Source organism: Leptonychotes weddellii, chromosome 9, assembly GCF_054177405.1.
Source record: "Leptonychotes weddellii isolate Sample4059 chromosome 9, ASM5417740v2, whole genome shotgun sequence".
Classification (NCBI taxonomy): Eukaryota; Metazoa; Chordata; class Mammalia; order Carnivora; family Phocidae; genus Leptonychotes; species Leptonychotes weddellii.
In genome coordinates, this window is record NC_138377.1 from 2,026,792 (window position 1) to 2,054,143 (window position 27,352).

General features: G+C 41.3%; 1 protein-coding gene across 1 annotated transcript in view; it reads right to left on the reverse strand.

The window, feature by feature from the left end:
- The window catches only part of RCOR1 (REST corepressor 1), a 112,654-nt gene that overhangs the window by 16,291 nt on the left and 69,011 nt on the right, over positions 1-27,352 (reverse strand). The window contains exons 3-6 of the mRNA XM_081829873.1: positions 25,489-25,572; positions 4,601-4,653; positions 2,318-2,479; positions 1,274-1,392 (exon numbers count right to left, since the gene is read on the reverse strand). Coding sequence (XP_081685999.1) covers positions 1,274-1,392; positions 2,318-2,479; positions 4,601-4,653; positions 25,489-25,572 — 418 coding nt within the window. The remainder of the gene's footprint in view (positions 1-1,273; positions 1,393-2,317; positions 2,480-4,600; positions 4,654-25,488; positions 25,573-27,352) is intronic.

Sequence of the window (27,352 nt, forward strand, 5' to 3'; positions counted from 1 at the left end):
CAAATCCCAGATACTTTTTAATTTAACTCTGATTTCAGCGTAGTAGAGTATACCTGCCTGTAGTAATAGATTCAATTTAAAAAAGTAAATGAGACCAAACATATAATGGGTGTAAAAATTTTTAATCAAAAGTTACTGGAACACTAAAAACAAAATTCAGTAGTGTTTGCCACTTCTGGTTACTAAGAGTAATGACCCCAAAACAGACCCACTGGTTTCTATGCGGCAGACCACACAACATGCAGATGCACCAAGGCCAACAGTCTTACAGACTCTTCCAGCTGGAGAGAGCTTTGAGGATGTTCCCACCACTGCCCCCATTTTACAGCTGGGCCCACGGATCCGAATTCTCCAAAAGTCATACTCCCAATTTGTTCCCACATGTTATTCTATTTAAAATCATAAAACACTCTCCTAAAATGGGGCCATGGAGATCATACAGTCTTTCTTCACTTGTATTATTAATTTTTAAAAATAACGTTACAGAAAATGTGGAAAACATAATTTTAAAAAGCCACCTATAGTCCCAGCAACCGAACACAAAAACCAGTATGTGTATGCGCTGCCTTCTGGACTTAGAGCTTCTTCATTTTTGAGTTGAGGAAGTGAGGCTTGGGGAAGGAGCGTGTGGAGTGAACTCGCCTGTGAGCACACAGGCAGAGCCTCTGGAGTTCACATGCCAACCTGCCTCTGCGTGTGAGCACAGGGCTGTTCCCACTACTCTGTGCCATTTATAAGACCAAGGGAGTGCTGGCTAAGATGTAGCCTACTCACCAAGCTATTCTTAAAACTAGATCCTTATTAAGGAGAAATCATAAAATGTTTCTCTCTCTCATACACAAAACAGATGGTCAAAAAAGGGATGAAGGAAATCTAAACTGTACAGTCATCTTTTAACATATCAGACATTAAAATATGTCAAATCTTATGTATCAAAAAATAAATTCAACCTAGGAAATAACAGATTCCTTCTTATTAAAAGGACACCTTCAGGGGCAGGAAAGAATATGTGGGAAAGTTTGCTCTCTCATAATGGAAGCTTACTAAATGGCAGAAAGAGCGCGCTAAGAAAAACATCTGCAGAACAGAACGCGTGTTAACACAGCTCAGGAGCATCAGAGGAAGAGTATCTGTGTACGTGTGGCTCCAGCAGGAAGGCACTGGGGCAGACCCATCACTCAACCTTTCCTCTGTGCGTCTACCAGCTCTCAGCAATTTTACTGACCCAGGAGATCCCCATGTGGGGAGACACCACCTCCAGGCAGGCACTGACCTCTCCTCCCGCTCCCGCTTCTGTTTCCGAGCATGGCGGTCCATCACACTGGTTTTAGTCCTCGTCTTCTTCCAAGAGTAGTAAAATTTCACCAGACTTGCTATAGATTTATCAGGAAGCTAAACATAAAAACTAAGTTGGTTTCGATTTAGAGCGAATCTTCCCAAATCAAGCAAGTGTGCTTATTAGGTATGGTTAAGGGTTGTCTCACGCACCCAGAAATGTCCTAAGTCACAGCCCTTTTCTCTGAGAAGGAGATTCAAAAAGAAGTCTTACCAATACATTCCAAACTAGTGCAGTGTGACTGGAAGTGACACTTGGCCCAGGAAAGATTGCTAAAGCAGTCAGAGATGAATCCAAGGATTTACCTAAAGTTTCTAGCCTAACTCTCGGGTTATTTTTTAAAAATTCATTTTAGCACTCATGTAACCACCAATGAGCTTTCCTAGTAGGACTCCACCAAATAGCCTTCTAGAATGTAAGAGATAAGCAAACCTTCCCCAGGCAGATAGGGTTTCATGATGCCCCACCTCATCAAACAACCATCAAAGAAGCTTTCTATCAGACTAATCTGGGGAGTCCCAACAAGAGAGACGGGGATGGGGGTGGAGGAGGGCTTCTGTTACAGCTGCTATCAAGCTGGAAGTGCTAGGAAATGATTCACTCTTGTAATGTAAAGCCTCTTATCCACCCCGCAGCAGGTATGAACTATCTAAAGGGAGCTTTATTAAAAATGAGAATATTCAGGGGTGCCTGGGTGGCTCAGTCGTTAAGCGTCTGCCTTCGGCTCAGGTCATGGTCCTGGGGTCCTGGGATCGAGCCCCGCGTCGGGCTCCCTGCTCCGCGGGAAGCCTGCTTCTCCCTCTCCCACTCCCCCTGCTTGTGTTCCCTCTCTCGCTGTGTCTCTCTCTGTCAAAAAATAAATAAAACCTTTAAAAAAAAAAAATGAGAATATTCATGCTTGCGGTTATCCCTACCCTTCGGGTATGCTACAGTGAAGAGAGGCTGGGGAAAAGAGAAAATACAGTGGTCTCATTTACTTACCATCTGTTGGATTCTATGAAAAGTTTTCCCATGAAAACTAAAGGCTTGTTCAAACAAGACTTTATCTTCCACAGTCCACTCATCTGGGAAGGGGGTAAAGTTGGGCAAATCAGCCAATGACTTTTCAATATTATGCTTATGCCAAAAGAGCATCCCAAGAGCCTAGAAAAATAGTATCAGTGAAATTTTAGACCAAAGGCAGGAGTGAAACATTAAAATGGCAATGAGATTAGCAAAAGAAGAGCCTGTGCTTCCCTGCAAGCAGACCAGACTGCCATGTGACTAAGGGGGTCTACGCCCGCCTACACACGGGCGGCTGTGAGGCAGGTTCCATTATGCTCACTTCTCAGATTAGAATACGGTGGCCTGAGAAATTAAGTCCTTGCCAACGGTCCAGTGTGGAAGGTAGGTGAAGAGGCAGTGTGGCTCCTGAATCTGTGCTCTTAGAAGGCCACAATCGAATGCCTCCATATACAATAGGACAAAGTAACTCATAAAAGCACTTAATTGGGGGTGCCTGGGTGGTGCAGCTGGTTAGGCTCCGACTCTTGGTTTCGGCTCAGATTGCAATCTCAAGGTCATGAAATCAAGCTGCATGTCAGGCTCCATGCTCAGCATGGAGTTTGCTTAAGACTCTCTCTCCCTCTGCACCGCCCCCCACCTCGCTCGCTCTCTCTAAAATAAATAAATCTTCTAAAAAAAAATTTTTTTTAAAGATTTTATTTATTTATTTGACAGAGACACAGCAAGAGAGGGAACACAAGCAGGGGGAGTGGGAGAGGGAGAAGCAGGCTTCCCACGGAGCAGGGAGTCTGACGCGGGGCTCGATCCCAGGACCCTGGCAACATGACCCGAGCCAAAGGCAGACGCCTAATGACTGAGCCACCCAGGCGCCCCTAAAAATTTTTTTAAAAAGTAATCGTTCTGTTATTCTTTTGCCGAAAAAGCTCAAAAATAGTTTTGTTTTATGGTGGTTTTTTTTTTTTGGTAGCTCAGAAGGGAGAAAATATTCAAATGGGTGAGGGACAAACTGGAAAAAAGAGAGATAATTCAGCAATTTTTTCCTGAGAAAACTTTCTATAACTCCAAAGTGAGGATGATCATACTTTTGAAGATCAGAATCCTTAAAAATTCATACAAGTATATTTAGCAATCACCAATTTTTTTTAAGGTTTTATTTTTATTTTTAAGTAATCTCTACACCCAACATGGTGGCTCAAACTCACAACCCTGAGATTAAGAGTCCCATGCCCTTTCGACCGAACCAGCCAGATGCCCAATTGCCGAGTAATTTTTACACTTTCTAAATAGAATTTATAATTGGTGATGTTTGGGGCACCTAGCTGGCTCAGTCAGTGGAGCATGTGACTCTTGATATTGGGGTTGTGAGTTTGAGTCCCACACTGGGTGTAGAGATTACATAAAAAAATCTTAAAAAAAAAAAATTGGTGATCTGAGCAACTTCGTGAAGTTCATGAGTAGGGTTTGGAAAAAGAGAAAGCATACATCTCTTGCTTTGAAAGATTCTGGAACTATCTCATTGTAATTGGCTTTCCTAACAAATTCTACCAGGGTAGAATAATTAAAAGTAACACCAGGGCTAAAAGAAAGAGTCAAATTCTATATAATGTAACTTAGTGGTACCCTCAGTCATGAGGATGAATGCTAGAAACTGACAGGTTTTAATATCTAGATCAATGCCAAAGCACTAATCCAACTTAATATACTTATTTTTAAAACAGTAATTAGAAATAAGGCAGACACAGGATTATTATCACACTTTGAGCAAAATTAATTTCATATATTTCTCATTAATAGGTTCCAAGCAATTTTTAAAAGAAAACCTTAGTCCAATTTCACAACCTGAAAGTGATTCAAAACAACTGATATGAAAACACTGTGAGTCTGTGTGGGTCTGAGTGTGACAACACGGGGTCAGGAGAAAAGCCAACACACAAACACACAAATGACAAACACACCATGTATTCAAATAGGGAAGACTTATGCCCAAGTATCTGGGCACCCTGGAGCTACTCTGGAGCAACAGGCGCCATAGATCTCCAAACCCGCAGAAAGACACAGGTGCTTTTCAAATCAAAGGCTCCTCTAATACTCATCTCAAGCAGAAAAGGGGGGCTGGAGCCTCAATTTGCTAGTGACCACCAAAAATTTGCACTGCTACTCAACACACAGAACACAAACAATTTAACAGGTCAGCTACAACCCCACCCCCTTTAAAAATAGAAACTCATCCTGAACAACAAAAGAAAACCACGTCATTACCTGTTCCATGTTGTACCCATGCTTCTCTTTAGCGATGGCAATGTATTCATCTACTGAAAAACAAGACAAGAGGCCAATAAACAAACGGAGGGGCAGGAAACAACAGTCTAGGAGCACTAGAGTTGTATATATGTTTCAGGCCTGCCATGCACAGGAATAAAAATAAAGAACAAAGTCCATTATGGATCTTACATATATAAATCCCACAGAGGAATGGCTCAAAATATACTCAAGTATTAACAGTACTTGGCTCTGGATGGGAAGACTATGATTCTTCCTTTTTTTTTTTTAACTTGCTTCTACTTAAATTTCCTATGATAAATATTATTTTGGTACTCTGAAAGATAATTAAAAGAAATAAAAAGAAGTATTAAAATTGGGGGGTTTGTTTTTAGTCTCAGCCAAAGCTGAAAAACAAGCCACTTATCTTTATATTAAAAAAATCTAAGAGATGAATTACATGAACCAGTGCCTGGTATTTGCTTTCAAATTCCAACACAAGGCGACAAGCGCCGACTTTCAAGTACTAAGGGTAATGCCAAGGAAAACTGACTGACTCAATCTCCAGGAGAAGTTAACACACCCCCGAAGTTACTTCCTCTCTACATTTTCTAGTCTTTTTTCCAGGAATAAAAGAGACTACCAATCAATAACAACACTTCATTATATTCCTGTATAGCTCTTTTTTTGGGGGGGGGGGGGTAAATTACAAAAAATAACACAGGCTCCCAAAAAAACCCCAAAAAGCAAAAACCAAACCAAACAAAAACCAACCACCGAAAACAAAAAATTAAAAAAAAAGCCCAAATAGCACAGAACTCTCTGAAACAAACAGTAGTTTCCCATTGGCCTGTGCCTCTCTCTGGAGACCCTCAGCCTCACTCTCCAGGTGTGGCAGACTTGGAGATGCACACTGGAGGAGACCAAGATGCACATGGCAACACACTAGACCCTGAGGGATGGACTGCAGGTCAGATGATAAAAACTAAGTAATGAGGTGTGTTCAAGCCAAGGCTATGTCAGGGGAGAAGAGAAAAACAATCTACGGTGAACTGAGGGTCAACCCCAAAGAGGGTCTGCTCTAAGGGTGGTTTCTTTTAATAGATATTTGGTAAATGAACTCAAACTTCTGCTGTACAACCTCAACTCTGCAAGCATACACATTTCCAAACACTATTATACCCCTCAGCTGAGTGAGGAACGTGTGACGCGTGCGCGGGTCCCCCCCCCCGCGCAGTCACGTGACCCGCCAGCAGCTGCCCGCACAGGCTGGCCAAGGGGGCAGACGCTATCTGCTCTGTCAGCAGCAGGGCCAGTAAGCCTGTCCCCATGGTCTCCAACCAGATTTAGCTTAAAAATTACATGCAAAACCAAAGCATTCTTTGGATGCTACTCTATTTTCATCTGCTTCTTTGCTTTCTAACATAAAAATTAGCTGGTGGTAGGAAGAGTAAAATTCCGAGCGTTGCAGCTAAGTTTGGACAGAACATTTTCCATGTTGTAAACAGCAAGGTATTCTTAGTAGGTACCTTTAAAAATCACACCTCTTTTAGATTTTCTTGGAGACTAGCCTGAGGAATCAAATCTAAGGAAGAAAGAATTCTATCAGAACCACTTACGGGAAGTCACTTGGTATCTCTACCAGGTGCCCTGAAGGTGTGACCCCAGTAAGTTCATACATGGGGAGGGTTGCAACTTGCCAAAGAATTACCATCTGATACCCACTGGCAAAAATACAATTTTTCATTCTTTTTATTGTCCCCAGTGTCTAACAGAGATTAAACAGTTTGCTAAATAAATGCTAGGGGTGCTGTGATGTGTAGAGTGTCACCGAAAAGAAAGGCTCTTTTCTAGCAAGGTGAGAGGCAGTAGAGCTTAGCGATGTGGTTAAGAAAGACAGAGGTCCGGGGCGCCTGGGTGGCTCCGTTGGTTAAGCGACTGCCTTCGGCTCAGGTCATGATCCTGGAGTCCCAGGATCGAGTCCCGCATCGGGCTCCCTGCTCAGCAGGGAGTCTGCTTCTCCCTCTGACCCTCCCCCCTCTCAAGCTCTCTCTCATTCTCTCTCTCAAATAAATAAATAAAATCTTAAAAAAAAAAAAAAAGAGGTCCAGTCTTGGCTCTGTCTCTAGACAAAACGAGCTGACAGACAGTGGTGCTTGATGTATAAGTAAGAACTACAGTCTAAACTGTGTTACCTTTAGCAACTTTCCTGACCTTCCCAGGAAGGAGCTCTCCCCAGGAAGGAGCTCTCCCCAGTAAAGCTGCATCATCACCTATCTGAAAAACAGCAGAGTAGAAGTCCTCCTGCAATGTTTTCGTCTGGAGTGAATTCAGAAACCAAGCCATGTGCTCGCACAAAGGATGCTGCTGACAGCCTGGTCTCTGACTGCTTCCCTACTGTATATAGGTAGTCCTCAGCTCTCGTTCCCTTTCACGATCAGGGCGACAGGGCTTCCCACCACAGTTTTTAGACTCCCATCTTCTCTACCACCTACCCTCCTGGCTCCTTTACAGAGTGCATGCCAGTAGGGCATGATGAAAACGGAACGTGTGCATTTTCAAAACTTCCCACATACTTTCCTTAAGCAAAAATAAGCTTTCAACCTAAGACAATAAAACCCACTCCCATATGCCTTCATAAAAACAAAGGATGACCAGATACTTCAGGCTGTGGATGAAAGATGAAACAGGAAGGGACACAAGAGAAATACAAGCTACTTGAGACCAAGAGCTCTAAAACAAAGAACACAGGGTTCCTTGGGGATTTTTCCAGTACTTTCTCATCTCTGGCAACAGGGATCCTGATTTCATCTCTAAGAAATTAAAGGTTAACCAGAGTCAGTCCCAATCTGGCGGTGAGGAGTCACTCCAGGCAGAGAGTCATCAAGCTGTGATTAGGACAATGCACAAAGTCCACGTGGCTTAAGGAAATGCCGGGACATTTCTAAGGCCCGGTCATTTATATCCACCAGCCTTCCCCAACTTGGGCACAGGGGACAGAACCAGACAGTCATCTGGGTGCAAGAAGAAGCTGAGCTGACATTCTCATCTGTCAGTGAGAAGCAGAAAGATCAGTCACTAAGTATACTCTCCTTTAAAAAAACAATTCCAGGGGCACCTGGGTGACCACGTCAGTTAAGTGTCCAACTCTTGATTTCTGCTCAGGTCATGATCTCAGGGTCCTGAGGTCAAGCCCTGCATAGGCCCCGCGCTCTGCGGGGAGTCTGCTTAAGATTCTGTCTCTCCCTCGCCCTCTGCCCCTTCCCCCACTCGCATGCTCTTTAATATAAAATCTTTTTAAAAAAAATTTAAAAATGTATAATGCGGTATTTCTTTTTAAAACTGATTTTTTTTTAAAGATTTTTATTTATTTATTTGAGAGAGAGAGAGAATGAGAGAGAGCACATGAGAGGGGGGAGGGTCAGAGGGAGAAGTAGACCCCCTGCCGAGCAGGGAGCCCGATGCGGGACTCGATCCCAGGACTCCAGGATCATGACCTGAGCCGAAGGCAGTTGCTTAACCAACTGAGCCACCCAGGCGCCCAAACTGATTTTTTTTAAAGATTTTTTTTTTTAATTTATTTATTTGAGACACAGAGATACAGAGAGAGAGGGAGAACATGAGCAGGGGGAGAAGCAGAGGGAGGGGGAGAAGCAGAGGGAGAGGGAGAAGCAGGCTCCCCGCTGAGGGGCTTGATCCCAGGACCCAGGGATCATGACCTGAGGCGAAGGCAGACACTCAACCATCTGAGCCACCCAGGCGCCCCTATAATGCGGTATTTTTAAAAACTTGAATATCCTATGGAAACAACCAAAGAGAACTATTTGATCTTAAATTATGATGGATAAAGTTATGTATCACTCCGATTCTTTAAGAAGTATACAGACTGTACAAACCACTGGCTTTTTTGACAAGAACTTAGCATTACGGAAAGCACAGGTAAATGAGTTATGTTTTGGCATAACATCACTTAAAGGGAGAATGTGAGATTCATCAAGAAAATTTATAAAATTCCTTAAAAAAACCCAAAAAAACAGTAAGAAAGAAAATTTACAAAATTCCTAAAGCCTAGTCAAACATTTATTGAACTACCCTTACTCTGTACAGAATACTGTACTAAGTAGCAGGCCAAAATACAGAAGAAAAACAAACTGATTTCCTGAACTAGCTTGAAACAATACACAAGTAACAGAGAACAGCAATACATAAAGTAAACAGTACAGTACAGATGTAGACTAGCATGGGAATCCAAAATAATCAGTAAATAATGATGGTAATGATGTTAAATCAAGATAAGCTTCCTGAAGATTCAACAGCTATATTGATTAAGTAATAACAATAGCTAATATTTGAGAATTTACTATGTGCCAGCCACTGTTCTAAGCTCTTTACAAGGATTATCTTTTTAATCCTCTCCAATAATTCTATTATCACTCCCATTCATAAATAAAGAAACTGAGGCTCAGAGAAGTTAAGTAATTTGGCCAAGTGACACAGCTGGTAAATAGCAGAAAGAGGACTTATATACACGCAGAGTGTCTGACCACAGGACCCACGATATTAAACCACTATATGCTATCCTACCTCTTGAGTAAAGGACACGGCGGGAGAAGGGCACTCAGATAAGAACAGTCTCCATGGTACAGAGAACTGAGCAAGACTAACCAATATTGTCTATGTCGTCTGAATAGAGTTAAGAAAATAAAACTGCGGTTGATGACGGAAGTGATGGAAAGCAAGGTTAACAGGCAAAAGGCTGCCTTGCAATAGGCATCATTTGCTTCTATATTCTTGTTTCTATCCGATGAACTAAATGTCTTCAGTTCCATTAGTGAGAGTCTCAAACTCAACTGCAAAAAAGGGAAAAATGCAGATGAAAGTTGCCACAGTAACCTGAGCTCCCCCACTCCTCCCTCCTCTAGACACTGCAGAGACTCAGGACACCTTGTGATCTTGCATATTCTATTCAGAGCAAGAGGCTGACACCATAAGGTGGGTTGAGGACAAAGCTATAACCTCAATACAGTTTAAAAAAAATTTTATTATCCTAACACTTGAAGTAGCATCAGTACTACAAAGGAACGTGGCACCAATTTCTCTCTCATGACTCAAACTGAGAATACCAAAATTTTCTTTAGGAATATGATAAATATCATGGCATCTCCTTTTATTATTAAAATAAGAAATGAGTTATCACTGTAACTCACTGAGAATGGAAATGAGCTTAAATCATTTAAGTAAAGCAATTATGCCACCTGGTGGGCATAGATATTACTACAGTTAACATTTCAATGATCCCTCTGAATATCTGGGGGGGGCCCCCCCACAAGAAACAAGATAAGCCACAGAGACTCTGCAAGAATACAATATAATGAACCAGTCCTTCCTAGTCAGTAATAAAATGCACTTTATGAAAATTCTGTTTCCTAATGTAGTTTCGTTAAAATCCCACTTTATAGAAAAAGCGCCCCTGCAGGCTCTCCAGTAAATTTTACTACAAAATCCAACCCAGTCTCATAGACTATCTGATCAGGTGGAAATAAGAAATAACACCTTCCCAAGCTACACGTATTTAAATTCAGTTTCTGGCATCTATTCCTACCTAATCTGCATTTCTGTATTCCCCGTCCATGCCAGTATCCACTTGTATGACTGTGGCTAAGTTCCACCCCCGCCTCTGTGCCTCCTTTCCTGAGTGGACTGACTATCATGATCTTAAAAGTGGTTCCAGGGCAACATTTTATGAGTAATTAAAAAACTTGGGGGGGGTGCGCCTGAGTGGCTCAGCTGGTTAAGAGTCCAACTCTTGATTCGGGCTCAGGTCATAATCTCGGGGTCATGAGATCGAGCCTCAGGCAGGGCTCCACACTCAGCAGGGAGTCTGCTTGAGATTTTCCCTCTCCCTCTGCTCCCTACTCCCCGCCGCGCATATATGCACATGCGCGCACTAATAAATCAATCTTAAAAAAAAAAATTCAGGGCGCCTGGGTGACTCAGTCGGTTGGGCATCTGCCTTCGGCTCAGGTCATGATCCCCAGGTCCTGGGATCGAGCCCCGCATCGGGCTCCCTGCTCAGTGGGGAGCCTCCTTCTTCTCCTCCCCACTCATGCTCTTTGTCGCTATCTGTCTCTCTCAAATAAAATCTTTAAAAAAAAAAAAATTTCTCCCCCCGCCCCCTCCCCGCCCCTCTGGCTCATGTGCATGCTCTAAAATGGATAAATAATCCACCTTTACTCCAGTCCTCAAACACTTGTGAGCCTTCCAGAACGGCACAGAACAGATACAGGATATCCTGTATTTTACAAACTGATCATCACTAGAATGACATTTAGTTGTAATTAAAACAGTAACTACCTTTCTCTTAAAAATGTGCAAGGCCAATGGTAAAGAATCAATCAGCATAGTGACACACTATCGCCTTGCATCTCTCACACTGAGAGTCAACCTACCTGACAGCTAAGTCCCTAGGCAGGCAACTGTGTACTCAAAATGATTTCATTTGCTCTCACGCATGTTTTCCGTTTACAGTATGAGCTGAAGGAAGGAACCGTGCTCCAAACAAGGTCTGCATCTCCCTTAACTAAAGGCAACATTCCCTGACAATAAAAGAAGAGAGGGGAACACACTGTAGATTCACCCATAAATTCACAGCAGGCAACAGTGAAAAGAGCCTTGCGTCCTTGCTTTCTATCAGGAACTTGCGAGCTAAACCCATTTCCTCACCTATTTGACAAGAGCGAGGTAAGATATCCTGCTCAAATCCTTTACAAAGTAGTAAAGCAGCCAAGATATACACATATGAAGTATTACTAAAATGAATTCTTCCATAAACATGTGTGATATTCAATTAGAGATGGGGTAGGGTGCACTTCACAACCACAGAACTAGCTTTATCAAGAGACACCCAGTCCTTGAATCCCAGGAGAGCTGTGCCCCAGGTCCAAGAGTTCCCAATCCTAACTGATGAGAACCAGCTGGTAAACTTTGAAATACTGATTCTTGGGCTCCACCCTCCTTCGTTTATATACATGTGTATACACATATGTAAGTTTATGCATGTATATTTATGTGCATGGATGTGTGTACTTCATGCATATATAGTTTTTATAAAGTATGACGGGCACAGAGAAAAACACATAAAGGCCCAGCTTGGTGATTTTTCAGAAAATCAAACACACCTAGCTCAAGGAAAGAACTGACTATACTCAAGATGTTTTGGTTTGCTTTCAATGCCCCCAGAGGATTCTGAGAATCGTGAATTAGAGCATAATATTAATGTGTGAAGAACATGAGTTTGATAACATTCCCCATTTTAATGTGATAAAAAGCACCTCAACAAGCACAAAATTGTTAAATTTAGTATTAAAAAGATTAGACACTATCAGGACAACAGAAACAGGAATAAATGTGCTTTTTATGTTACTACTATATAGAAAGGAGGTTTGTGAATTTCAATCATGCAAAAAAAAATTCCTTTCAGCGACTATACAGAAGTTCTTTTTTAAATTACCGACTTCAGGGGCGCCTGCATGGCTCAGTCGGTTAAGTGCCTGACTTCAGCTTGGGGCATGATCTCAGGGTCCTGGGATCCAGATCAGCATCAGGTTCCACGCTCAGCAGGGAGTCGGCTTGTCCCTCTCCCTCCGCCCCTCCCCCTTGCTCATGCTCTGTCTCTCTCTCAAATAAATAAATAAAATCTTTAAAAATAAGTAGATTAAATAAATTACCGACTTCAAACTCCCATCCTGCAGAGGAGGAGGTGGTCAGAAGGATTTATAAGCCTGCAAATCCTAGTGACTCCTCACAGTTTGGTCTACAAACTTCAAATTATAGGGACATTTGTCCTTTAACCCTGCCTCTGCCACCCTACATATACAACGGTCCTTCCCTTAGTACAACCCATTGTGTATAAGAATGCAGAAAAAAGGGATTCCTCAGTGAGACGAAAACAGCCAAGGGAAACACAGAGGGGGTCTGGGTTCTAGGACGGGCACAGGGACACAAGGCTCTGCCCACCACTCCCACAGACTTGAAGAAAGGCCACTTCTCCTCTGTGGGCCCTGGTTTCTCGAGCTCTGAAAATGGAAGGTCAACTGCACAGTGGTACAGTGAGAATGGGGGGAGGGGGTGGGCTTTCCCACTCGAAGTCCCACCCACGTTCAATGTTTGAGTCTTGTGGGGGTGGCAGGGGTGAGGGTGGGGGTATCTTCATCCAGTAAAGAAACCCAACATTTCCAATTAAGTGGCAGAAAGGTGACATTTTATAATTACTATACTTTATATTTAACCATTCTCCACTGATTCAACAAATCTTTCAGGCCTACTGTGCCCCTAGTGCTGCTTTCACAGCCACAGTGAAAACAGCCGCCTTCAGAGAATTCAGTCTGGCTGGAGACAAATAATTACACAAACAATTAACTCCAATCATCCTAAGTGTCAGAGAAAAAGAACTATGAATGCACTTACCTGGGAAACCTGATCTGCAGAATCAAGGGAGGCTTCCTTTTCTACTGGAAAAGGACATTATAAATTCCTGCTTACCCATTTGTTATTTTTAGTAGGGAAAATTTGAAAAAATGGAAATATTCAAGAATGGGGACATGGTTAAATAAATTAAGCTATAAACTGAGGGTTGCTGGAGTGAAGGGGGGTGGGAGGGATGGGGGACTGGGTGATGGACATTGGGGAGGGTGTGGGCTATAGTGAGCGCTGTGAATTGTGTAAGACTGATGAATCACAGACCCGTACCCCTGAAACAAATAATACATTATATGTTAAATAAATAAATAAATAAATAAGGCTATATGATGGGATATTCAGGGATCAATACTCAGTTTAATGTTTAATTATAGGAAAATTAAAGTTGATAAACTATTATTTACAGTGTGACCCATCTGTGCTTAAATCCAGAGTGTGCAGAAGCATAAAGACATGAAAGCAAAAATTTTTTTTTTTTTAAGATTTTATTTATTTATTTGACAGAGAGAGAGCACAAGTAGGCAGAGTGGTAGACAGAGGGAGAAGGAGAAGCAGGCTCCCTGCTCAGCAGGGAGCCCGATGCGGGGCTCGATCCCAGGACCCTGGGATCATGACCTGAGCCGAAGGCAGACGCTTAACAACTGAGCCACCCACGCGCCCCGAAAGCAAAATTTTAATAGTGGCTATACCCATGCGATGAGCTGAAGGAGTTCTAGGCTATTTTTAATAATAAAAACAAGCTTGTGTGTTTATGTGTAATTTCTTTTCTGAACCATTTGAGACTACCATAATTATACCCTGTACTCTTAAATACTCAGCGCATATCTTCTAAGAGTAGGTACGTTTTCTTACATAACCACAGAACAGTAAATTCAACATTTAAACAATAATCTGGGTCTGTATTCCAATCTGGCCGTGGACCCCAAAATGTGCTTTACATTGTGCTCAAGAATTTTAAAGTAAATACTAGTTATCTCTATACATAACCAATACACATCTTTTTAAAAATGTGGACCAAGAAAAGTGGACATATTTTTTTAATAGAACCACAATACCATTATTACACCTAACAAAAACAGCAAAATTCCTTGACGTGAGAAACAGTGGTACAATCACTGGATTGTCTAAAATGTGTAAGTCCAACAATAGCAATTACTGGTGAGGACATGGAGCACATAAATTTTGCATTTTATTGGTAGCAGTGTGAACCAGTTTCACCACTTTGGAAAATAATTTGGCATTGATCTCTCATAGCTGAGTATCTACATTCTCGATGGATATCAAGAACCAAGTCACAGAAAGTTCCTAGTAACAGTCATAGAAATAAAAAACTGGAAGCAAATGTCCATTGTGAACAGAAACGATAAATAAATTATAACAAGATGAAATTCTTTAAGTATAAAAGGATGAAGATAAGACACACTGGCATGATGAAAGGGGAAGGCAACCCTTGATTTTTAGTGGAGGGCTTCAACTACAGGCTGTAAATCCAGCTCTGAACATTGACCTAACTCTAAAACACTTAATAAAAATGGTAAAAATAATTTTCACATGCAAAAAAACATCATTTTAATCACAATTATCAAGCTCTCTGAAAGCCATTTACTTATAAAAAGCTGAAAACCAAGGCCAGTATTAGCTTATCCTATTCTTACCCCTGCACACATTCCAGTCAAAGGACTAACAGGTTAAGAATTTTAAGTTCACTTCTCCCTCCTGTCAATGACCAGGACAGGTTCCCATCAGACCATAAGCTATACTTGGACAGGGACTTGTCAGACTGTTCATTCCTATATTCCCCCAGGGCCTGGCACATATGTATCACTCAAATATTTACTGAGTAAATGAATGGTCACTAGGCGAGTGGCAAAAAAGAAAATGTTGGAGGATTCCAGATGACCCAAGATGCAGAACAGGGAGCTGAAAAGTCTGTATTTGCAAATCTCCATACAGAGGAGTGTCCACATCCCCATCATTTTCTCATTCGCTGGACAAGTATTTATTATATCCACCATGTGCTAAGAGGATTAACAGCTGAGCAAACATACCAAGTTCCCCATCAGATTTTAGTAGAGGGAGACAAAGTAAAAAAAATACTACGTCAGGTGACGATAAATGAAACGAAGGCAATGAAGCAAGGTAAGTAAGAGGCAGCAGTAATCTCTATTTCACAGTGTGGTCAAGGGAAGCTGCTCAGATACTGACGAATAAGCAATGACCGGGAGGGACTGAGGGAGCCATGCAGACATTTGGGAAAAGACTATTCCAGACAAAGGAACAGAAAAGGCTCTAGGGAGCATGTTTTGGGTGGACTCAGGAGGGCACAAGTGGGGTCAGACTATGTAGGGTCTTGTGGACAACTGTCGGGTCTTCTTTTTGTTTTTTTTTTAAAGATTTTATTTATTTGACAGAGAGAGAGACAGTGAGAGAGGGAACACAAGCAGGGGGAGCGGGAGAGGGAGAAGCAGCAGACCCCCTGTCAAGCAGGGAGCCCGATGCAGGGCTCAATCCCAGGACCCTGGGATCATGACCTGAGCTGAAGGCAGACGCTTAACGACTGAGCCACCCAGGTGCCCAAAGGTCTTCTGATTTTTATACTGAACTGGAAAGGCACTGGAACATTTTAGAGATTCTTTTTTTTTTTTTTAAGATTTTATTTATTTATTTGGCAGAGAGAGAGCAGGAGAGCACAAGCAGTGGGAAAGGCAGAGGGAGAATGAGAAGCAGGCCCCCTGTCAAGCAGGGTTTGATCCCACAACCCTGGGATCATGACCTGAGCTGAAGGCAGTCGCTTAACCAACTGAGCCACCCAGGTGCCCCTGTTTTAGAGATTCTTGACATGTACTATGTATTTATACGAATGTTAAAAAATTTACTATATATCTATGAAACTTTCGCACACAATATAATCTTGAAAATGTGTTCTGAAGTCAAATGTCCTAACATAGAAACGTTTGTGTATGTTGCAGGTCTAAGGAAGGTTCTCATTCCAAGAAAGCTACAACTTGTTTTAAAATCTCTAATTTGACTTTGCCTTTTGACACGCCTTTCAATTCTATATGTCTAGCATATTGTATATGTTAATTTTTTTATCATTAGCCAGCTTTAAAAAAAAAAATCATCCAGCTTGACGGTCTCTGCCATAGCTAATGATTTCTATCTATGTCCATTTTAACATTGAGATTTGTGCTTACCACTGTACCAGTTTCTCCTCATTTCTATACAATAAAAATAAAATGCAATCAAACAAGTAACTGCAGAAGTACTGATTATACATAACCTATAAGGTACATGATGCATAAATGAGCAGGACCACCTGTTTCACTGATTCCCAACAGCCAAAGTTACCTTGCAAATTTCTACACCCAAGGCAAGTGCAGCTGAGCCTAGGAAATTTGCTTCTTCAGGGAACGACCCACAGTGGGCATGGCTGTCCACCGGCTTGTCCTCTGGCTCCAATTCGCCTCTTATAGGTGAGTCAAACAACAAAAACCATCCTCAGATTACCCCCTTTCCTAACCCATCCTCTCTCCTGAAACTGCCTTCTAAGAGCTCTTTCAGGCCACAGTTCTGTATTACATTTGACCGCACCTGCTTTGGTAAACTTTTTTTTTTTTTTTTCATTAAAGCAGTGAAGTGAACCCAGACTGGGAATAAGATCTGGCCTAACTGTATACATTTCAAAGAAGACAAGACTATCCCGTAAAAAACAAACAAAAAACCAACTTTTTGAGATTTTTGCTACTAACATGTCCACTTTGTTTTGCTAACGTTCAGGTGCTTCTCTCCACAGTTAGACCTTGGCTGGGTCTGCGTGTCAGGGTAGGACCACAAGGGGTAAGGAAAGAGCAGCCTCTACTGCGCTCAGGGCAGCAGCTGCCCCCCGAGAGCAGGCTGTCCTAAAGCCACTGGGTTGGGGCAAGCAGGCAGGCATCCAGGGTGTAGACCAAGTGGGATGAGGAGGGAGTCCCCAAGGAAGAGCAGCCTGAAAAATGGGGTGGGCAGGATGCTCACAGACGTGAGTAGAGGGGGGCATCCATGCAGGAGGGCACCTTACATACATCACAGAGGGGACGAAGGAAATGATGTCATATCACAGGTGCCTTGAAAGTATCGATAAAAACGTGTGGAAGAACTGATGGAGTAGCGCAGGTACACCTAGATATGACAGTATTCTGCTTACTTAAAGGTCTGTTAGAGGAGAGGGGTGGAAGGATGGGGTAACTGGGGGATGGACATTAAGGAGGGCACGTGATGTGATGAGCACTGGGTGTTACATAAGACTGATGAATCACTGGGTTCTACCTCTGAAACCAGTAACACACTGTATGTTAATTGAATTTATTTTTTTTAATTTAATTTTATTATGTTAATTTAAATAAAAATACATTTTAAAGAGCAACAATGAAAATTTGGTAGGAAACGAAGCCTGAAACCAAGAACTATTTTATCATGGGTGGGTTTTAATAACCATCAACTAATAGATGTGAAATACTACTGCTTTTTTACCTGGAAAAGAAAGTAAAAATATTTCAAAAAATAATAATATTAAAGGCCTGTTAAAGGCCACCCAACCCCCACCTGACCTCACATTTCTATGATCTCCATCTCCTCTGAGCAAGTTCACACACTCCTGGTACTACCAGTATGACTTCTTAAATTTCAATCAAACCTCTCTTTTTTTTTTAGTTTTTATTTGACAGAGAGAGACACAGCAAGTGAGGGAACATAAGCAGGGGGAGTGGGAGAGGGAGAAGCAGGCTTCCCGCGGAGCGGGGAGCCCGATTTGGGGCGGGGAGAGGGGGTGGGCCTCGATCCCAGGACCCTGGGATCATGACCCGAGCCGAGGGCAGACGCTCAACGACTGAGCCACCCAGGCGCCCCAATCCAACCTCTCTTTAAACAAGCAATGGCCTAGTGAGGGCATCAACTTCTCTCAGCTGCAGTGGATCAACACTTACTGCCTCTACCCTAGCTCTTCACGAAACCACAAGGCTGTCAAGAGCCTTGACATACAGTTTCACTGCTTCTCACCTCCCCAAGGACAACCCGTGTCACAGCCAGGCAGGTCTCCAAAACAAAGCACTGCATCTCCTCCCCACATCCTCAGGCCTGTCCGAATGCAAATGTATCTTTCCCCTGTCTGCAGTGTGTGTGTGTGCACCTTGTCCCACCAGCCAACTCTTATATTCCTCAACATTCTACCCTGTAGTCAGCTGGCTCCAACGCTTCCCTTGTTTCTACCCAGGAAAATATTTCTTCTACATGAAAGGTGTCTCTACAAGGCACATTTTCTAGGCATACCCCAAAGGTTGGATCTCTCCCTGAAGTTTTACTTAGACACAGCCCAAAGCAACTCATGTAACATCATTAATGTTTTAAGAATGTAATTATAGTTTATTAAATGAAGCAGCACATGAAGGCAGATGTGTGTAATAAATGCCATCTGGAGACCAGAGACCTAGCCCAAACTTGGCTACTAATTAGCTGTGGGATCTTAAGCATTTGACTTAACTTCTCTAGACCTCAACTTTTTGCATCCAAAAAAGAATTGGACTAGAGAAAATACATATAAATTACTTGTTTACATGTTCATTTTCCCTTCTTTCTCCATTACAGTAGAAGCTTCCCAAATCCCTCAACTGCTATAGTACCAAGCACACAAAGCTGCTCGATTCAATACAACCCCAATCGAGATACTTCTGGAGAGAATGTGAAACTATGAGCCTAAACTTCACCTAGAAAAATAAATACATGAGCCAAAAACACCAAAAAGAATAAAAATGGTACAAGTCAGGAAACAGATAAATCAATGAAACAAAATCAACAGTCCAGATACAGACCAAAGTAGACATACAAGTTTAACATAAGGGGAAAAGACTTAAATAATTCCAGATGAACAATGGTGTAATGAGGAGGGAGGAGGAAGGAGGGGAGGGCAGAAGACACGTAGGTATCTATGTCTGTAATATGTGGAGGGGAGGGGCATTTTCAGCATGACAGTATGCTAGAAGCCACAAATAAGGTTAATAAATTTAAGTACATAGAATTCTAAAACACAAATTAAAAAATAAGGTTAAGACTTAACTGCTATTTAGAGAAGAATTAGAAGATCAAAATATGAAGATGCTCAACCTCAGTAATAATTAAATTCTTTTCTAACAGTTCAGCAAAGTTTAAAAAACAATTAATATTCTCATACAGTGAGACACCACCTCACACCCATTAAAATAGATACTATTAAAAAAAAAAAACTCAAGCAAACTGAAAATAACAATCCTGACGAGGAGGTGGAGATACTGGAGCCCATGCACTGTTGGTGGGAGAGTAAAATGATAACAGCCTCCGTAGGAAACAGGATGGTGGTGCCTCAAGAAAATTTAAAAACAGAAATGACCAAATCCAGCAATTCCACTTCTGAGTACCCAAAAGAAACGAAAGCAGGTCCTCAAAGAGGTATCTGCACACCCGTATTCACAGCAGCAGCATTCATGGTAGCCAAAATGCAGAAACAACCCAAGTGCCCATCAACAGATAAACGGAGACAAATGTGGTCTTATCCATTCGTATAGTGGAGTATTATACAGTCATAAAAATGAAGGAAACAGACACAGGCTACAATGGGGATGAAACCTGAAGACATTATGCTGAGTGAAATAAGCCAGTCACCAAAATAGTATAATTCCACTTATATGAAGTACCCAGAGTGGTCAAATTCACTGAGTTAAAAAGTAGAATGGTGGCTGCCAGGTGCTGGGTGGAGGGAAAATGTAGACTTGGGTTCTTTAATGAGTACGGAGTTTCAGTTCTGCAAGATGAAAAGAGTTCTAGAGGGACGCCTGGGTGGCTCAGTCGGTTAAGCGTCCGACTCTTGATTTTGGCTCAGGTCATGGTCCCAGGGTCCTGGGATCAAGCCCCACGTCAGGCTCCCTGCTCAGTGGGGCACCTGCTTCTCCCTCTGCCTTCCACTCCACCTACTTGTGTGCTCACTCCCCGCCCCCAACGAATAAATAAATAAAATCTTAAAAAAAAAAGTTCTAGAGGTTGGGTGCACAACAATATGAATGTACTTAATACCATTACACTATACACTTAAAAATGGTTAAGATGGGGCGCCTGGGTGGCTCAGTCGTTAAGCGTCTGCCTTCAGCTCAGGTTGTGATCCCGGGGTCCTGCGATGGAGCCCCACATCGGGCTCTCTGCTCAGCGGGAAGCCTGCTTCTCCCTCTCCCACTCCCCCTGCTTGTGTTCCCTCTCTCGCTGTGTCTCTGTCAAATAATAAATAAAATCTTTTGAAAAAAAAATGGTTAAGATGGAAATATAAATCAACATATTTCATTTGCTTGTTATAGTTTCACAATAAAATTTACTTGGAATTAAAGAAATGGTTAAGATGGTAAATGTTACACTGTATTTTACTATAATTAAAAATAATTATTAAAAAATTTTAAGAAAAAAATTAATATACCCAGTGATGGGGACATTTTGGAAAAGAGGCACACTCCTTTAACTCTTCGGATGACACATGGAAAGATCTATAAATGTCAAATGTACATATCATTTGACCCAGCAACCCCACTTTAATGATGTTCACAGCACTGTTTAGAAATGCTTAACTATGAAACACGTATATTATATGACCATTAAAAAAAAAATAGTAAGTGTATAGGGACTAATAGACACCCAAAATATTAATATAACACTGGTTAACTTGAGAGAATTAGAGTATTTTTATCTTGTGCATATGTATTATTTTTTTAGTTTAAAAGAAAATAAACTATACACTTATTTAGAGTGGCCAAAATCCAAAATACTTGTAACACCAAATACTTACAAGGACATGGAGCAACAGGAACTCTCATCCATTGCTGGTAGGAATGCAAAATGGCATAGCCACTTCAGAAGACAGTCTTGCTCTCTCTCAAATAAATAAAATTTAAAGGGGGGGAGGCGCCTGGGTGGTTCAGTCAGTTAAGCATCTGCAGAGTTCATGATCTCAGGGTCCCTCTCCCTCTCCCCATCACTTGTGCTCTCTCTCAAATCAAATCAAATCAAATAGTCTTGCAATTTCTTACAAAATTAAATGTATTCTTAACATACAATCCAGCGATCCTCCTCTTTGGTATCTACCCAAAATAGCTGAAAACTTATGTCCACACCAAAACCCACATATACATGTTTATAGCAGCTTTATTCATAAATGCCAAAACTTGGGAGCAACCAAGATGCCCTTCAGCATGTGAATGGTTAAACACACTGCAGTCCGTCCAGATAATGGAATGCTGTTCGGCACCAAAAAGAAAATGAGCCATCAAGCCATGAAAAAGACATGGAGGAAACTCAAATAAATGTGTATTATTATTAAGTCAAAAAAGCCAATCTGAAAAGGCCACATACTATACCACTCCAGCTACATGACAGTTCTGGAAAAGACAAAACTATGGAGACAGTAAAAAGATCAGTAGTTGCCAAGAGTTATGGGGTTGGGAGAGACGCATAGGCAGATCACAGAGAATTTTTAGGGCAGGGAAACTTTTCAGTATGATATTACAACAGTGAATACGTGTCATTATACATTTGTCAAAACCTCCAGAATGTACAACACAAGAGTGAGCCCTAATGTAAACTATGAACCGTGGGTAACAATGATGCATCAATGTAGGTTCACTGATAACAAGTTTACCACTCTGATAGGGGATGTCCACAATGGGGGAGGCTGTGCATGTGTTGGGGCAGAAGGATATGGGAAATCTCTGTACTTTCTATTCAATTTCGCTGTGAACCTAAAACTGCTCTAGAAATTAAATCTATTTTTAAAAATGAAAAGAAAAAAGAAGAAATAATGTATTTGCCCCTTGGCCTAGGAGCTCTATTTCTAGGGATTTATCATTCCCTTACAGCTTTTTTTTTTTTTTTTAAGATTTTATTTATTTATTTGAGAGAGAGAGAGAGAATGCAAGCAGGGAGAGGGAGGCAGAGGGAGAGGGAGAAGCAGACTCCCCACTAAGCAAGGAGCCCTACACGAGACTCGATCCCAGGACCCTCGGACCATGACCTGAGCTGAACGCTTAACAACTGAGCCACCCAGGCGCCCCTCCCCACAGCTTTTTAAAAAAAGTTTAAAAACCAAGAAACAGCTTTTAACTATAGAGAACAAACTGGTAGCTACCGGGGGGCGGGGGGATATGGGTGAAATAGGTGATGGAGATTAAGGAATGCACTTATGATGAATACCGCGTGATTAAAATAAAAACTTAAGGGCGCCTGGGTGGCTCAGTTGGTTAAGCGACTGCCTTCGGCTCAGGTCATGATCCTGGAGTCCCTGGATCGAGTCCCGCATCAGGCTCCCTGCTCGGCGGGGAGTCTGCTTCTCCCTCTGACCCTCTCCTCTCTCATGCTGTTTCTCTCTCGCTCGCTCTCTAATAAATAAATAAAATCTTTAAAAAAAAATAAAAATAATAAAAAATAAATAAAAACTTAAAAAAATAATTAAGTTTAAAAAAGAAAGAAGAGCTGAAAGACTTCAAATATCCAGTTACGGAATGAGTAAGTAGTGGGGAGTGAAAGGTACGGCGCAGGGAACAGAGTCCGTGGTACTGCCATGGTGTTGATTGGTGACAGATGTACGGTGACAACCAAGACTTACACATTCTTTGAAAATAAAGAACGGCAAGAAGAAAAGGTTTCTTTTTTGCCCATATACCGTGGGCAAGGGAGTTGAGGGGGAAATGGTAGGTGTGCAAACGGAAAAAATTGTGTACCCCTGTCCGCATTCATACTATAATCACACTGTAATGCCTAACTGTGATTAGACTACTAGTCACGAACTGTGTGATTTACAAAGCTCCATAAACGGAAGCCTACTAAGCGGAACCTAACTCATGCCAGGACACTGCATTATGTTTACGTCCTTACCCCTGAGCAGTTGAGCAAGTTCCCAATAATCCACACTCCATTCCTAGAGCTCTACTTAAGACTAAAAACACAATAAAAACAAAAAACAAAAGAGGACAAAGCTCTAGGATTCAGTTTTTCACTATAGCTTCTTTTACAACAGCCAACAAGCAGAAACAACATAAATTTTCAATAGAAGAAGGTTAATAAACACATGGATCCACCCATATGATGTACATGGTTATTTAACAATGTGGGAAATGCTTAGGTCAGTATCAGGAAAACAATACACACACATATACACACCTACATCATCTCACTTATATAAATATGCACACAAGAGGAAAAAAAGAGGACAGGGAAAAATCCCAAAACGTTTACAACAGTTATCTCTGGGTAATGGAATAATGTGTGAGCTGTTCCTTCTTTGTAAGTTCCTGTATCTTCTGAACTCTCAACAATATAGCAATGTTACTTCCATATTGGTTTTAAAAGTCTCAAGTTTTAAAGGCTAACATTAAAACTGCAAGTTTATTTTAGGCAATGCCATTGTTTAAAAATCAACTAACTTCTCATATTCTGCTCTTTTCTTCTAGGTCTAGGAAAAATAAGAGAATATCAAAATTAAATTGACTCCACAGATGTCAACAGGTAATACAATCACGAAGGGCACTGATCGACTGTGAGCTGTAGGAAGAGAAGATCACAGCAGAAATACAGAACACTGACAGCTAATGAGTTCTCCCAAAGAGAGGCACTCAGAGCATGAATCAGGGTGAAATCAGCAAACCTGGACATTGCTACTGGCTTCGCCACTTATTATCTGTGTCAGTTGCACAAACCTTTGAACTGTGGAATGCCATCTGTAAAATGGGGACAAAAATCTCCTCTTGGCTGACTGTGAAGAGTGAATGCATTTTAGTGCAGGGCTTGGCATAAAGATTCAATGAGTGCTCATGATTCTGCATATTCGGTTCTGGGCACCATCATTTCATATGGACAGTCTGACCCAACTGGAACATACCGGTAGTGCAAGAGAGAGATCCAAAAACCAAACCATCTGAAAAACACCTGAAACAACCAGGCAGGTTTAACTTGGACTGAGGGAAGCCTGAACATCTGCAAGACTTGTCAGAAAGCAAACCTATTTAGCAGAGTTCAGGAAAGTAAAGCTTTAAAAATTACAGGGAGGCAGATTTTCAGCTTTCTGTTAAAAAGAGTATGTTCAAAAAAGGAATAGATTGCTTTTGTAAGTTAATGCAAGTACTCAAAGGGAAATAAACACGCCAGAAATACTTAAAAGGTCTCTCCCAGCATAGTGAAGACATCAGAAATGCCAATACACTTCCTTTTGCTATTCTGTTCTTCATTATAAACTCATTAAGCAGCAGCCTGATAGAGGCAAAATTAAGATACTCTTAAAATCAGATTAGACTGAGATTATTTTATTACTGCTAAATTCAGCATTAAGAGTAGATGAATTTCCCGTGTTCCATGGAGGAGACTGTACAAAAAAAGAATCTTTCCTGATCAAAATTAAACCTGTTTCTTTACCATATGAGCTCTTTGCACCTTAAATGTGCTAACATGGATACTGAATATACAAGAGGAGAATATTTAATATGTATCCTCTCATGAAAACACACATTGGGAAATCCTGATCAAAGCCTAAAAATCTGAGCCTTTACTCACAAACAGTTTCCTGATAACATTTACCACTGGTGGCTTTCCAAGACCTACCCTTTTTTAGAGCATTGATTCTTAACCTATTTTTGTCAAAGACCCCTTTGAAAATCCAGAAAAACAAACACATACACCAAAAAAAACTTTGCATGTGATTTCTAAGTTCACAAATCCCCATAAATTCCATCCATGAACCCCCACTGAAAAATTCTCCAAAAGGAGATTTAGTTTTTCTTAAGTTATGAAGAAAATAAAAACTCTGAAAATGCCAAAGACTAAAATTAATTTTGCTGGTATCATCTGAGCAGAGCGAATATAAAAGCTGAAAAAGTGAACTCTGAATATACAAGTAATATTACTAATAGCTAAAGGACCCCTATCCCCTCAAAATAAGATTCAAAGTAGCTCAGAGTATTCATCCTAATACAACTTTAAACTCATAAAACAGAATCAATTCAACAGTTCTCCTTCTAGCTAGGCTGAAGCCTTACAGTATAAACAAAGCCTGTTTCCAATAACATACATTTGCCCTTTGTAACCCTTCAATTAGAAATTTATAAATCTATCAATTCCCAGCTGATGGAACTTTACACTGCATTATAATTTTCTTCCACTCTAAGCTTTTCCTCCTAGTAACTCCAGCATTTTGAAAAAAGTAGATTATGAAACCACTGGTTAAGAATCTTTAAGTCCTTATGACAGGCCACAGTAAAGAAATGCACATTTAATTTGAAAAAAAATGTAACGTGTATAGGGACTTTTAGCTACAAAAGTGACTTTAAAACTTTGCATTAAATAAGAAAGGGGGGAAATAAAAGTCCTTTAAAACTTACGTTTTGCTTCTGATAGATTCTGATTAGGTGACCAGACCAGCATGCCAAGATTGTCTCGTTCTTGACTGCGTCTTGCTAGTTTGGCTTGGGAGAAATAAAAAAGAACATTCTTATTATAATTTAACAGACATAATAAGCAATGAGTAACAGCACCATTCTGGTCTTTTATTCCTCACAATATGGTGACATTACCCACCTTTTACTAAAATCTGCCCCAGTGGAACCTGCACAATTACCATCATAGGGTGAGGGTGGCCTTGGAGTCTGCCAAAATGTATCTACTTCCAAGCCCTTTACTATTAACAGACAGGTTTATTATTCTCATTTGCTAGGTGAGGAAACGAAACAGGTCATTTACTAGAACGAGGAAGCGTCAGGACTGAACTCAGGCAGAATGGCTACAGTACGTTTAAGCACTATTTACTAGGATGCTCTGCTTTCAGACATGGGACATCCAAAAGGGAAGCTTCAAAGATTCTCTTAAAATATGTATACTTCATGTGTGCTTTGAATACCTTTACCCTTCTCTGCCAGAATAACTTTTTAGGGACTTGACAACAGGAATCCAAAGATTCTTTTAACAACTTTATTAAAGAATAACCACTGGGGCGCCTGGGTGGCTCAGTCGTTAAGTGTCTGCCTTCGGCTCAGGTCATGATCCCAGGGTCCTGGGATCGAGCCCCATATTGGGCTCCCTGCTCACTCCCTCTCCCACTCCCTCTGCTTGTGTTCCCCTCTCTCGCTATGTCTCTCTCTGTCAAATAAATAAATAAAATCCTTAAAAAAAAAATTACAAAAAAAAAAGAATAACCATTAAAAATAATCTTAAAGCAAACTTTTATTTTTAAAGATTTTATTTATGAGAGAGAGAGCGTGCACAAGCGGGGGGAGCAGCAGGCGGAGTTGGAGAAGCAGGCTCCCTGCTGGGCAGACAGCCCGACGTGAGGTTCTGAGGTTCGATCCCAGGACCCCGGGATCATGACCTGAGCTGAAGGCAGGCGTTTAACTGACTGAGCCACCCAGGAGCCCCTGAAAGCAAACTTCTTAAATGCATTCAAATTCTTAAAAATCTATGATACAAAATAGTAGGCCAAGGTTTACAAGTGGCATGTGTTGAGTTGACATGTATAACTGGATTAACCACAAACAACAGTCATATACTACATCAGAGACATTTAAATGTTATCTTCAAAAGGTACAAAGGATTCAAGACATAAGAGGCTCACTAACACGCCTTTTACACTGGTTAGGCCCAAACTCACTCATTCCAAACTTCCAAAGGTATTCTTTCTTACCTTTGTTTTTTCTTTTTCCTTTTTTTAAGATTTTATTTATTTGAAAGAGAGCGAGCAAGAGCGCGCGTGTGTGAGAGAGAGCATGCCCGCATGTGCTCCTGAGCAGGTAGAAGGGGAGAGGCAGAGGCAGAGGGAGAAGCAGACTCTCAGCTGAGCAGGGAGCCTGACGCGGGGCTCGATCCCAGGACCCTGGGATCATGATCTGAGCCAAAGGCTCATAAAGCCTGGTTTAAGAATTCCTGCTTCTATGAAACCGCCATATCTATCAATGTGTTCTAGGTTTTACAAAGAAAGAGATTTTTGGCAAAATCTAGGGGGCAGTTACTTTAAGGAAAAATAATGGGATGGTGGAAGGGAAAGACCCACAGTGTGAACACGATGAATCTGGCAAGGTGGGAATGGGGTGTAAACGATGGAGAGACAGGAATAGGAAATAATTCTGACTTTCAGAAAAATGTTACTGCTACACATAATGTAAAAATAAAATAAAATCAACAAATGTATGTGGGGAGGACCCCACACGATATACAACCTTGCTGTATTTCAAATTAAAACTCAAAAGTCAACGG